The 14508-nt window shown below is 46.6% G+C and overlaps 1 protein-coding gene across 1 annotated transcript in view; it reads right to left on the bottom strand.

Moving 5' to 3' along the window:
• The window catches only part of LOC111863564 (arrestin domain-containing protein 4), a 24593-nt gene extending 10085 nt beyond the window's left edge, over positions 1–14508 (bottom strand). The window contains exon 1 of the mRNA XM_023849991.2: positions 14335–14508. Coding sequence (XP_023705759.1) covers positions 14335–14458 — 124 coding nt within the window. The 5' untranslated portion in view covers positions 14459–14508. The remainder of the gene's footprint in view (positions 1–14334) is intronic.

Genomic DNA, 14508 nt, shown 5'->3' with positions numbered 1-14508 from the left:
ATTGATATGAGTCAGGATAAGGATCAGCGGAAGGCTCTTGTGAACACGGTAATGAACCTTCGGGTTTCATGAGTGTTGGGAAGTTCTTGAGTAGCTGCACAGTTGGCGGCTTCTGAAGTTGGACTCTGCTCAATGGAGTTAGTTATCCGTGTACAGTTTAATTACATTAATAGCCCTAACTATGAGGGGGGGGGGGTTGTGTAAATTGATGTATTATCTTAGGAGTCGCTGTATAACTAGGTGTTAGAACCCCTGACTCAACTAATTAACTCCCTCTAACCAGAATACTTTAGAAGCTCATAGTTGCTCCGCTAATTGGGAAATGGAATGTGGGGTTTCACTGCTGTGTTGAATTTGAGGTTCTCATGCCAGCGCAGTGCTGCAACCCAAAAGGTTTTACTCTTCGTTGATTGCCATGTTCACAAGAGCTTGCCACTGCACCCTAACATGAGCCAGGTGAAACCAATCTGCACCTTTACACCTTTCTTTATGATTAATTTTAATGTTATTTTTCCATCTACGACTAGGTGTTCCACGTGTTTCTTCCCCTTTTGTTTTCCAACTGAAATTGTGCATGCAGTTCTGATCTGTCCCATGTTCACTTCATGTACTGCCCATACCGGCCTCTGATTCATCATCTAAATCATAACAAATTGTTTGTTCTTCTCTGAGGTGCCAAGCTCACCACTTGTGTCTGTCCGGTATAGTCTTGTTTAAATATGTTGGGCTCTCCTGCTTTTGCTTGATCCCCCCCGTTGGTGTTTAGTCACCATCTCTGCCCCTGCATTGTTTTAGTCATGAAGTTCAATCCTTTTGAGCCTCAAGCTCAGCTCGGTTGTGTTTAGAAACTGATCTCCAACGTGACATACGTAATCTCAATAAGATCACATGATTCTGACGGTATTCCAGAAATCAGAGGCAGTGCAAACGGAGAGCTTTGCTATGCTTCAGTACATTTGGACATTGGAGGCAAATTGCAAGTTTGAAATACATCCTAGTTGAGGAATTAGTGGATGGTCTTCCTTCCACGTCTGACATTGTAGTCTGGAGAATTCAAGCATAGGCATCAGGTGGACATGCAGCTTGACTAGCAGGAGAGGGTGGATGGCCCCCAAGACTTTCATTTGCAGCAAGAACAACATGTTTGCCGCTCCCAGTCTTCATTGGTTCCAATAAATAATAACACACCCTGGGGCACTGCAAACTGCCTCTGATTGCAGTACTCGTGCTTGCCCACAGAGAACACACACAGTCTTGATAACAAAGATCAACCGGTTAAAGCTTTTTAAGGAAATAATCACTGTTCATTCTGAGAACATACGAGGCAGATAAATGCAGTGCAGGCAGTATATAAGCCTAGAGTTTTTTTAATGTTAAATGATGTGGTTCATGTACTGTGATATAATATATTAATAAACCATTTTCAGTATGTAGAAAGGGAATCCACATCGCATTAGTGTGATTACGGTGGGGAGACGAGAGGCTGTTCACAGAAACGGAATAGTTGCATCCCGTAGAACCCCACGTACTAAATAGTTTGTATAGTTGATGCAACTCCGTTAAATAACCTACGAATTATCACATTGGCGTTTGTGTCATTGTGCTAGTCACACTTCCAGTTCGCATGTTGAACCCCCCTTGTTGGCTTTTCATGTAGAACGCATGGGTTGTGGGAATAAGACATACATCAAGACTTTGTCGGAAATGTCAACAGTAGAGGCAACTGGGGGGGGGCGTAGGTGGGAGGATGCGAGAGTAAGGCCAGGATTCAACTGCCGTGGCGGGCTTTTATAAACACTGTAATTAACATGTGCATTCCATAACAGCAGCTGTGTAATCGTGAGCAGTTCAAGGAAGCGTGATGTTAGGTTGGCAGCCCTGGCTGTTCGCTGCGTGTTTTGTGTCAGGTTCAACGCCCTGCCCTCCGGGCACTCTCCTTCTTTGGCGATGAAGTTGCGTGTATACAGGGAATTGAGATAAAGCTCCACGCATTCTTAACCTCGATAATACAGTGATTGCAGATGGACGGTCAACTTCACATTCTGACCGCTTTGCCCCTGTCGGGAATCGAGTTGCTGTCGTCCAGCCACTTGGTGGTCACATGACCCAGGGGTCAGTGCGCCTAACACATTTACTGTAGTGTAACAACGCTGCCAGTGGTGTATAGCGTTGGATGATTCGATTGTAATGAATTGGAAGGGATACAGAAGGAAGCGCTTGTGGCCTAGTTTCAAGTAATATCCCTACATTTACCCGGAAGCACTGATATAATGCTAAAGTGAAGCTTGGGATAATATATTGTGACAAGGCTGCATTTAGAGAGGATGAGATGGGCAAGGCATGTAGCACGAATGAGGGAGAGGAGGAATCCGTATAGGATATTGATGGGAAGACCAGATGGAAAAGAGACCACTGGGAAGACCAAGGCGTAGGTGGGTGGACAATATTAAAGTGGATCTTAGAGAGACAGGATGGGATGGTATGGACTGGATCGTTCTGGCTCAGGATAGGGACCAGTGGAGGGCTCTTGTGAACACGGTAATGAACCTTCGGGTTCAATAAAATGCTGGGAAGTTCTTGAGTAGCTGCTCAACTGGCGGCTTATGAAGAAGGGCTCAGCTCCACGAGAGAGTGAGTGAGTGGGGGTTCAAACTCCCGAAGTGTCTGGAGGAGCGTGACATGTATTTATTTGCTTATTTAACGACCCTGTGAGGAGCTTAGGTTTATCGACGGACGCAGGATTATTACTGAATCATGAATTAGAGAGGACGTGGAGGGAAGCTGCCTGTCCAAATTTGATATATTCTGGCATTTGGCTGGAGAGACTGAGGGGGCGGCCTGGCTGAGATCTGAGTACAGCACCACTGGAATATGCAGTAGTCCGATCGCCACGCTAACCCTCGCGGCCCGCAGTGTCGCAAGGACTGCTGTCGCCTCGAGTGACATTTTGACGTTGCGCCAGCCACACTGAGCTGGGTGCAGGTGTTACGACACGCCATCAGGTGAAAGTGACATGGTCGCGTGACCAGCCGCGCTCTGTTCCTTGGTGACAACAGACTTCAGACAGATCGTGCGTCTGTAGCTACACACCGAGCAGCTTAGCGTAGCGGCTGTACAATTCGGGAGCCTGGGTCTAGACACCGCTATCCCGATATGTTTTCATGGTTTTCCTCACATTCGGAGACAGTATCTCGGACAGCGTCCTCCTAAACTCATTCGTTGACCTATCGTCCGACGCTAGTCCCGTTGCTGACAGCACCGCTGAGCAAACAGCCAGAAGAAAATGTATTCAGCATCGGTTTCTGGAACATTGGCTTTCAGGTTATTTGGTTAGCTGAGGTTTAAACCCCTTTTAAGCCCAGTGATTACAGTACATTCCGCCTGCTTAAACGTACTGCAGTTTTGCAGTCTGCCCACACAGTGTATTTATGTGTTCCGCATGATACAGTAATCAGCTATTGTTTCTGTAAACAGCAGTAACCGGTTGGGCTTTGTAGCGGAGACGTAATGTTTCCTGTGAGGGATAAGCACCACGAAAGGAGGATGTACAGGAGAATGCAGGTGTAGCTCGAATGGTTAGTTTCACGCTCCACCCATTTTTCATCCTATACCCATTGCATTGGATCCCATGAGCCGGTCTGAGCGCTGTGTTGCAGAGAAAATCCTCACTCCAACTGAGCACACTCACTCCAACTAAGTCTTCTTCTCTCAGACTAACTGGCCAAGCTCTAATCTTGTCCCTTGCTTATAACATATCTGCACGGACCACGTAGAAAACAATTTCTCTGTTGCATGCGTACCCGTTGCCGCGGGAACGTTTTTACCCAGCCTCCTTAGCAGCGGCACGCATATGTATCAAGAATCTGCTACCTAGTAACGGACGTTGTTCCATTCTTTGTTACGCGGCCGTTGCCTAGAAATGAATGTTGTGTCAGAGCCGTTCGCTAGCTCTCTGGCTGCATTATCTCATTCTCGCCCAAGAGCGGACACAGCACAAGTGCACAAACTTCCTGAATGCCCTGCTCCGCTGACAAGTTAGGAAGTATATGCAGAGCGTAGCAGATCTGGTGCGTCCTGTCACTTTTGTGTGATTACGTCGGAATCAGTAAGTGGCCATTATTCTCTGCAGCTTTTGTCCGAAATATTTTTCGCTGCAAATAAATACATGTTCCNCGCTGGTTTCTTGCTCGGCTTATTCTTCGACCCTGAAGATGGAGGCGGTATGTACTGTTCGTAATCACGGCTGTGAGGACCTCAGGTCCTGCAGGATATGCACGCAGCAACTCGTGTAGGTCTCCGTGTAAAGTGTCCGTTACTGCTGTCCGATTTTAATCACAAGTGGAATTCCACTGTATCCAGTTGCGTGAAAATGGCTTTTCCTCAGTCCCTCCAGACAAATGCTGGGATACCACGATTACTTCCTTCCGAATCCTTTCCTATTCATTATGCATGTCATTCCACCATGCGATTATTATTACGGCCGTATGGGGTGTGAAGTCGTGTAGTTTGGTAGGTAGGGTCTTTGCTACCCTGAAGGTGGAGTCTAGAGGTTCCTTCGAAACGTTTGTTCATGTGTGTGAGACTACAGGCTTCCACGTCCCAGAATAAATCAACCTTCGATTTACACGGTCTGGGCTATTCACAGTGGTGTCAAGTGAACATAAATTAGGTGACAGCCGAGGTTGTCTGTGTGCTTAATTAAGCACTACGCCATGGAGACATGGGGGCGTGAAGGTATAGCTTCATCCGCATTCTTAACCTCGGCAATTAAATGGAGGTTTTCAGCTTCACGCCCCAGTCGCTTTAACTCACGGGAAAGACCACACCATACCCATTTTGTAGGAGATTGGGTGGGCCCTAGAATCGGTCTGGACGGTGTGGTCGAAAGAGAACTCTCTTGCCCCTTCCCGGTATCGAACCCCGGGGTTCGTCAGATTCCAACACGTATACTAGTCGCTGTACGTGCTGGGATATCCCAGCTCTGAAGTAAGTAAGTGAATATGCATCTCAGTGAAGAGTGTGAGCCGCCAAGTCCTCAGTGCATTCCTCGTTTTGTCCAGCAGTTGGTAAAGAAGCTGACATGGCGGGGCGTTGGCAGCCCTGAAGTGACGTCAGGGCAGATCGCCCACCGTGACCTTGTTGGTAACGGGACCAGCCAAGCAGGATGGGACAGGAACCCCGGACTTCTCAATAGCCTTGAGGTGAACGGCGAGGTTTTGTGTCAAGGATCGGCGGAGGAGGCTGGCGTGTTGCGGCAAGCCGTTGCATTCTCAAGCAGACAGAAAAACCGCGTGACCACTCCTGGCCTGCACTGGAGACGTACTCATTGCTTGTCTGACCCTCGAAGTTCCTGGCAGCATTTGATAAGTTTGTTGGTCAAGGCATTTCATGCCTTCTACAGGAGTCGAAACTTCTTCACTAAGTTGAGGCTATTAGACCGTATCCTGAGCCGGCTGAATCCAATACGCACGCACATTGATACCCCATTCTATAAGGTCCACCTCGGCCTCCTACTTCCCGGCCCACGACGTCATTAAATTGACACTCGTTAGGCATGCGCTCCAAATTTCCGGACTTACGGCTCGAAACTCGAATTCTGGACCTTGTACAGCTTCTTCAGAAAGCCCCAGACCCCAGCGGCAACTCCTTCGGCGCCCTTTCCCAAGCTCAGCCCCTCCCAAAATTTTCTGTCTGAATTCAACGAGGGGCTGCAGATGTCAGACTTTTCGTAAAATGTAAATTTAATTGTCTTTAAATTTTGTAAACGCTATGATGACACCAATTATAACTCTTTAACGATCCTTGGTAAAATATTAATGTACTTTTTAATAATTAAATGTTTAATTATATTTTATGTGATTATCTTTGTCGGTTTTACAATAAAAACGATGCATCCGACAGTTATTCTACTGTTACGTGTGTATTTTTTGCTGCAGTATTTTTACCGAGCCGTTGCCTAGCAGCGATAGGATACACAACAGAGAAACAGAATAATGGGAAGGGTTTATATATTAGTAGTACGCCGTTGAGATGGGCTCAGGTGCCATGATATGCATACCAAGTTTCATTAAGACTGGTTTCAGGTATTAAAAGTTGATACGGGGAATTCACAGACAGCGTGGAGATTGCATAAATAGGCTAATACAATTATGGCGCGTAAGGGGTTTAATAACGGGTCTGTGCCTTGAGCTACAGGAAGGTAACCCTATACGTCCCATGCTATGATGAACTCGACTTACAACGCGTTTTCTAAAACGCGTAAGGTCTGTGTCCGAGGTGCATCTACGCTTAGGTTTGCCATTTGGTGTCTTCACTTCTGTACGAATTCTAACCAGTGCCATGTGTGCCCATCGCAGCATTTGTACTGTAATGACCATCACGATGTTAGGCGAAACGTGCCAACTGCTCGTATGAAGGTCGCCAGAAGCGTCGCGGTAGAGTGGTTGGCAGCCCTGCTCCGTTTTCCTCACTCCAGTCGAATAAGTGCCGGAATAGGCCACGACCGCTTCCTTCCATACTCTTTCGAAATCATTTTTCACTGATCGTCCTGAAATACGACGCCATGTAGCCCTGACAAACTTCAAGCTCCTTCATCTCGCGTTTGGTTAAAGAAACACAATTTTTCGGAAGCTTTCTCTGCTTCCTTCATTAGGTCAAAGTATGGAGCTTACTCTGTTGTGTCCAGGAGATGGATGTTTCGAGACGTTATGTTTTTCTGATCAACAAGGGACGATGGAAACTGTGCGAAGATGCGTTAGTCAAGTGACACACCGTCGCCATGAACATTTATGCTCACTTTGGTGAAGGTGTCGTTAAATAAACAAACTAAGTTTCTCATTATATACCCGTAATTTGTCCCCGGTTACATAATTTCCGTCATTTTGCATGCAGAGGTTAGCACGACTTGCTGAGTTGGGTCACGTATTCTTGTGCATAGATGCCGCGTATATGGTAAGACTGTGGTAGATCGAGATGTGGCGCCGTGTAGTTTGGTAGATAGCTACTCGCTACCGCCCTGATCATGGAGAAATCGTATTTCTCTAAAACGTTATTAGTCTACCAAACGACACGGCGTCACTTCCCAGAAGACTGCAATCTTAATGTTCACTGCCGTGAGATCCTCGAATGTTATTACGCAACTCCTGAAGATGGAGGCAGAAACTTACTTCGAAGCGTTGGTACCTAGCCGATCTACCGGTTTAGAAGAGGAAAACGTTTCGTAACGTTGTTACATTTCGTGCCCCCTCCCTAACGAGCCACGAAGTGTTTACGTGTGAGTTCACCTGCTGCAGACCGTCGGCCTGCCCGGGCCTGCCGGCCTGCCCTAAAAAGGATAGCCAGCCTCTCGCAGCAAGGCGTGACCGACCGCACACACAACGTAAACTTTCCATACTGCTGAATGCTTCACTCGAAGAAGGCAAAGGTGTCTCTGTGCTTACATGACGACGTGTGGGGGGGAGTGGAGGTCTAACCCCACGCATTCTTAACCTGTGCTCTAGATGGAGGTGTGTGGTGAGGTTCGTGCTCCGACCGCTTCAACCTGGAGGATGAGTCCCGGTGCGCATTGTGTAGGAGGAGGTTGGGTGGGCCCCAGTGCGGGACAGGAAGTCGTTGCCCCTGATAGGAGTCGAACTCCAGTTCCTCTGCCACCCGGCTCTCCGTTATACCGACAGCTGTCATTTCTGGGGCCCCGTTACGTATTTGGCAGTGTTGATAAAAATTTCTAATTCTTAGACAATCCTTTTTTGTGGGGTTTCTAATGACGCCTTCAGTATGAGTATGAGGGGTGAGCCATAAAACTGGCCCTAGCACTGCGACCTTCAATGGTCTATTGTGCTTACGCCCTCAGTAACTAGACTGCGTAGCGTCGAATGGGTTCATGGTAAATGAGAAAACGAAAGGATTGAGAAGGAAGTGGTCGTGATCTACTCCAGGCACTATCATTACCTTCGCCTGGAGGAACAGAGGAAAACTCCAGTCAGGATACCTAGTGTCCCAGCCGAGGTTCGAAACGAAGACGACGAGCCTATAACATTGCCGGTAAAGCGACGCGCTTCATCTGCTGTGAGAACGGAAGTGCGTCATGGCCAGTTAGTGTCGTAGAAGGTTACCTCTTCAGTGGGAAATTCCTAGATTCTGTGTTCAACACACGAGTACTTCGGTATTCGGAAGTCGTTGGGAAATTCAGACGTACTTACAGAGGATTTTCCTTCCGCAAGGTTGCCTACACGGGGTATGACGTCCCCTGGCTCGTAGAGCAGTCGGACCCACTGCAGCAGTTTGATCTGACGTGGGACCGTGCGGTAGCTCTGGCTTCTCACCGCGGAGCCCTGGGTTCAATACCGGACAGGTGTACGAAGTAGCACTGCAGCAAGAATTTCTTTAACCTTCTTCGGTTTTCCCCTGCTGTCATTTCTACCATAGCTCCACGACTATACAGTATAAATTTTCCTACCAACAATTTTTGTGTGAATATTTATTTTTATCGTGCGTGTTTCATGCTCTGCCCATCGATTCATTTGAATGTCCGTGACAATATGAGATGAAGAGTGAAATGTATGAAGGTAGTAACTATGTATTTTTTTCAGTTCCTCTGTTCCCTTGGTCGCCTTGCTGTTAGACACCTTCAGTCTGTTCCCTCGAGGTGAGAAATCCGTTTTACGCCCAAATAATAAACTCAAGTGAGAATGTAACTTAGAGACCTTTACATGAGTGGGGGATAATATTAAACTGCATCTAAAAGAAATAGTGTATGAGGATGTGAAGTGGACTCACCTTGCTTGGGATAGAGACCGGTGTCGGGCTTTTGTGAACACGGTAATGAATCTTCTGGCCCCTTTCTTCCCCAGCTGAACAACTGTCAGCAGGTGAAGCAGGTCTCTTGTCCATAGTGCAGTGTGAGTTGCTCGGGTAAGCGTATTTTATTTGAGACTTTTCGCTGTAAGTCAAATTAGACCACAATTCTCTTCGGTCTGTAAGCAGACATTAACTTGCCGTATCACAGTTCGTTTCCTGATAACCCGTCGCAAATCAAACCCAAATTCCGCGTAGACTTAGTGTCACAGCTGACAGAACTGCTCGCCGGGCGTGTACAAGTTTGCCGTGATGCAACAACGAAAGTGATTGTACCGTGATTTGATTCTGGGTGACGTCAGCCGCGATTTCCCTGGTACGTGTCAGAACTGTTTTAGCATCGCTTCATCAACTACTGAGGTTACAGATTGCGTCTGCCGGCAGTATTTAGAGAATGTCAGGGCAGGTGAGGGAAGCAGTGGAAACCCGAAGCGCCTACCGGACGCGTGAGGGCGCCGTGACGCCGACCCCGCAGAGGGGTGACTGACGGCGAGGGGCTGGGCTGATCTCACTGACATTTCCCTTACGCAACATTTGGCTCATGAGAATTAATTCTCCGTCTGTTTTGCTTTCAACAGGTACGAGATAAATTTTACCCTAAAGGAAATATTCCGTTTAATCCAGAGTCCGTTCTAGACAGGTTTTATCGTAATGTACTGAGTAGCGTCTTCTGGGCGCTGTCAATGCCTCAGAGTGCGCAGTGCCGAATGGCAGACTGATTAGTGAATAATGAAATGGAGAGGATGTGAAATGAAGGGGTCGTGGCCTGATTTGAAGTATTAACCTGGCATTTGCTGGCCTGAGATTTGAACCTGGAGTCTCTGTCTGTAAATGTACGGGGGGAGGGGGGCAATGACAAAAATAAGCAGGTGAAAACTGTTCTTCATATGCATAAGGTAAAATTGTCGCTGTGCTTAATTACGCACTGGCACTGGAAGGAGGTGAGTGGTGAGCTTCACATCCCCGGGTACCCATTGGATAGCGAGTCTCGATGCTTACACGAACTTAAGCCGTTAGGAACGTTCTCGGCCGCCACCCTTGCGCGATATAGGAAGTGATCTGTTGTGGGTCGCACTGTGGCCTTGAGTCAGTACATGATCAAGGAGAACAGTGAGCACGACGGCGTAGGAATGCATCACCTCGTCCACCCGTGTCACCTGCCAACGCTTCTGCAGCTTAAGTCTTTAAAGCCCAGTGGTAACTATGTGTACCACCTGCTTTAACATACTAAAACCCTGCATTCTGTCCACAAAGTGTATTTATGTGTATGATTTTTACAATAAACAGCGACTCTTTACCTAAACAGCAGTAACTTGTTGGACTTTGTAGTGGTGACGTAACGTTTTTCCTGTGAGGTACGAACTGAACTATTATATATCACGTAGAAGTAATTCAGATTTTAAAGTATTAAGAGTGGGATGACACCTCTGAAGCGTATCTGAGGGTACGTGTAGTAGAGATCTGCGCATCTCATCTACTCTGGGAGAGAGGGTGCGTCATCGTCAGAAACTTGCTAGAATCTGTTTTCAGCGAACTTCCGGTATTCAGACGTACTTCCATAATACTTTTCTTCCGTAAGGTTGCCTACACAAGATGTGACGTACCCTCGAAGAAATTCTGGACGCAGTATCGCTTAAGTGTGTCAATGTCGGCCAGTGTAACAGACATGGGCTGAACCATTTTTATGAACGTGTATGATTGTACAGATTATGTTGTTGTTTTTTTTTTGCGTTTATGACAGCGTGTAGTCTGGTAGATCACTTATGTTAAACCTTTTGTCTCTTGCGTCACATCAGTCATAGGCCCATCATAGTAAAGAAATAAGCTTTTATTTTTTTGAACAAGTGTATTTATAAAATTATGTGGATTTTAAAATTATATTAATCATAGTGAAGGTTCTTACGTTCCCCCGCCGCCTGTGAGGTGCCAGCACTAGTTCGCGCCCTGCTGGTTGAGAAATACTCAGTGAAGACTACTGTCTTTTTGGATGTGACGCTGTGTAGTCTGGTAGAAGTTCACCAACGTTCCTTCGAAACGTCTGTAAATTTCTACCAAACCACGCAGCAGACAACACTGCTTGTAGTCACCGCATTGAAAACTTCAGATATATTTTTGCAGTAGGTGAATTTTGACGTTTCGGAGGACATTATTGCCTCCATATTCTGGGTAAATATCCTCCACATTGTCAAAACCCCAAGCTCCTCGACGGGTGTTACCGACCATTAGTTGTAAAATTACTTGAACTTGGACAGCTTGGCTCTCTTTTTCCTATAGATGGAGGCAGTAACTGCTTCGAAACGTTTGTGACCAGACTACACCGAGTCGCAATCCAGAACACAAGAATATAAATGCTTGCCGATATGAAGACTTCAGATCTCCTAATAGTCCTAGCCGACTTCTCGCCAAGGGACGGAATAACTGGGTTCGATACCCTGACCTACACATTATGGGAACCGTAGATCTGCCGCCTCCTAGGTCTGACGTCCGACACTTCTTGTTTCCATTAGTTATCCCTGTACGTAATTAAGTACCACGTGACCACGTGTATTTTAACTTCAGAACAATATAGAGCTGCGTTGTCAGTTGCACGATCCGGCCGTTCTATTACCGGGGATAGAGCCGCGGTATTCATTTGGTAGGATGGGGTGGGGGGGGGCAAGAGTCCACCTGGACGCTGCGGAGAACAGAAAGATCTCTTGTCCCTTCCTGGAATCCAACCCAGTTCCGGTTGGTGAGTCGCTATACTGACTGGGTAATTCATGAAGTGCTATTCATTCGATTTATTTTTGTTAAATTTTGTCAGACGGTGATTGAGGGCACATCGCACCCTGAGCTGGCAATCTTACGGAAGTGACAGCCCTATGTGATAAAGGGGATCTCCGGCACGGAGACTGTGGTCCCCTTCGTGTGTTGGAAATACGACAAATTAATGACTTACAATGATGACGTAACCAGCTACGTCATCACTATCTGGTGGAGAATGTGCTGTTATAAGTTGTGCTGATGAAAATAACAAAAACAAAAATCACCATAGAGCCTTTATCTAAAAACTATAGAAAGACAATACATTTATTCATCGCTAGAAGATTCAGAAGTTGTACTTGTTTCTGAACGTAATACTGCAGGTTTGAAGACACTGTCAAGTTTCATCTGAACAGACAAGTGACTCATCTGCCTTCACAAATCCCAAGCATGTACTCAACTGTGAACAGCATTTTTCATACTTAGATCTTGATTAACTGTAACCGGATTAGCGAGGACTTAGTGTAATTTAATATGAGACAGGCATAAGAGAGCCGACAGTTGCTGCCTTTCGTTCCGCACGGAAGTAGTTTGCAGGAAGTTTCACTGCTTTTTGTGCGCGGCGCGCAGATTAAGCTCCTTGCCTACCCTAGCGTTGAAGTCTCCAAATTCGCGCATACAGCAGTGCTGCTTACCAGTGGGAGCAAGTGTCTTCCTGTGAAGGCTATGGAACTTATTCATAGTAGACTTCAGTGGAGGGTTCTTATGAACATGGTATTGAACCGCAAGGATCCATAAGGCAGCTAATTTCATGACCAGCTTCATGACTTTAACCTTCCAATGAAAACTTTTCACCGTCGAACTAGTTAGTCTTTCTTTTAACAAAAGCTGTCACTTTAGGTTCTTCAACTAACCTCAACGTCATCTGTCAGCCGACTGTCTAGAAAATGTGGAAGCCCCTTGGTCTCACAACCGTATGGGCCTCCGCCTCCGCGGCCTATTTCTTGTAGAGATAACTCTACTTTTTCACCTTTACGGGCAAGAAATCTACCAGGTCCGTCTTGTACTCATGTAGTCACCATGAATTATGAAGTTCCTTGCAATGTAATTTTCTCTTTTCTTCTGTTCAGTGACATGGAAATTGTAGTGTGGGGCGGGGTGATCGCGTTGACTATGAACTGAGTGGCGCACGGACAGAAGTGGTCGTGGCCAGTTTTCATGAGATTGGAGACATGCGAAGTAAAACGACGGTGTCGCCCGGCGCGACATTCGAACTCAGGGTGTTCTGGTATGGTACACTGCAATGTTATGTCCTCTTTCTTATCTCCAGATACGCCCCTACGTGTTTTATTCCCATTCATAAATAGAAAAGCGTAGTTGTGCCTGTGTTTAAGTACTACGTCACAAAGGCGTGCTGAGGAGTGGAGATATAGCTACACGCATTCTTAATCGTAGGCTGCTTCTATTTGTTCAGAAGGATTCTGCCCCTAATTTGTGCGCAGTTGACGAAAGCAAGGCGATCCACGCACCACATGCTGTGCTCCTGAAGCCACTCTGCCTGCCTTAACGAATTTTCATGCTGCTGGGCTATACGAAATGTCGGATCACTGTCTGTGTGGGGCCCCATTGCGGTTCACATCGTTCAAATTTCCCCTGCCTCTTTACATTTAGGTCAAGTCGAACTTTATTGATCATATGAAAAAAAACGCTCATCGTACGAAAAATCGATACACAACACGGAATATAGATCTGATGAAGGTCTACAACTTTTGTTCGAAACAACTTTCGGTTTGGCCGTGTTTAACGAAGTATATGGCAAAATGTTTCCCAGATGTACTGTGTGGTGGCTGTCGTTACAGCTGCACGGTATATGCGGTAAGCGGACACTAATGCTTTCATGAAAACAATATTTAAATATTTATTTCCTCTTGAAGGAAATCTCTGTCTCCATTAGGAGCACCAACCGGTTAATGCCGCTTAGGCTAATAATCACAGTTTATTCTGAGAATCACACGGAACACAAATGCACCGTGTGGGCAAAATGGACAGTACGTGGTAAATGGTAAATCTGTTCCTGTAACAGGCCGCGAGGGCCCATAGAGGTGTGAGAGGTCGAGGCTCCCACATCTTCTAGACAGTCAGCTCACAGATGGCGGTAAGATTTTTAGCCCTACGAGCCCTCCGCCATTTACCCCCCAGGAATCTTCCTGGTACTCATTTCTGTTACAGACTGAGTCAACCCCAGGGCTATATTGAGGCTGGAAGAATTGGGTAAATCGAAAAAAATTCAATTATCTCATCGGGACTTGAACCCGCGACCTTCCGGCTTGCAGAATAGTGCCTCAACCAATTACGCTACCGCGTGGTACGCACAAGACCGGTGGGGCGTGCAAAATCACAAAGAACCTATTCGAAAAAATATTAGTAATTTCAGATCACTGCCTTGTGGGATTTGACACCATGTATTTTGATAGACTAGTACTAACGTTTCAGTGGAATCTGCTGCCTTTGTCGTCTACCCTAAAAATTGTGACAGAATGCTTCTCACACTGTTTTGATATATACACGGCGTCACAATAGTCAGCGCCGTCCCGCGGTTTTACTCCACTTTGAATACACGTTATTACTAGTGGTCCTGGTGTGAACTCCGATAAGGATGTCTTATGCGATGTTAACGTTTGAACCAACGTCTGTCTCGCGAGGGATGGGTGGAGCCGTTAAGTGGACACTCTACTTTACCGAGTGCGGGGGTGTCGTCCTCCAGTTCCACCAGGACTCTGCCACTGAGGAACTGCCCTGGGAAGTACAGCAGGTTCGTGTTGTCGAACAGAATGAGAAACTTGAGCAGCTTTCGAGCAGCCATCTTCCTCACGGCACCATCTCACACGGACTGGACCCGCAACATGGCTGTCA

This window comes from Cryptotermes secundus, unplaced genomic scaffold (genome assembly GCF_002891405.2).
Source record: "Cryptotermes secundus unplaced genomic scaffold, Csec_1.0 scaffold184, whole genome shotgun sequence".
Classification (NCBI taxonomy): Eukaryota; Metazoa; Arthropoda; class Insecta; order Blattodea; family Kalotermitidae; genus Cryptotermes; species Cryptotermes secundus.
The sequence above is the reverse complement of the archived record's forward strand: the minus strand, read 5'-3'. Positions and strand labels throughout refer to the sequence as shown.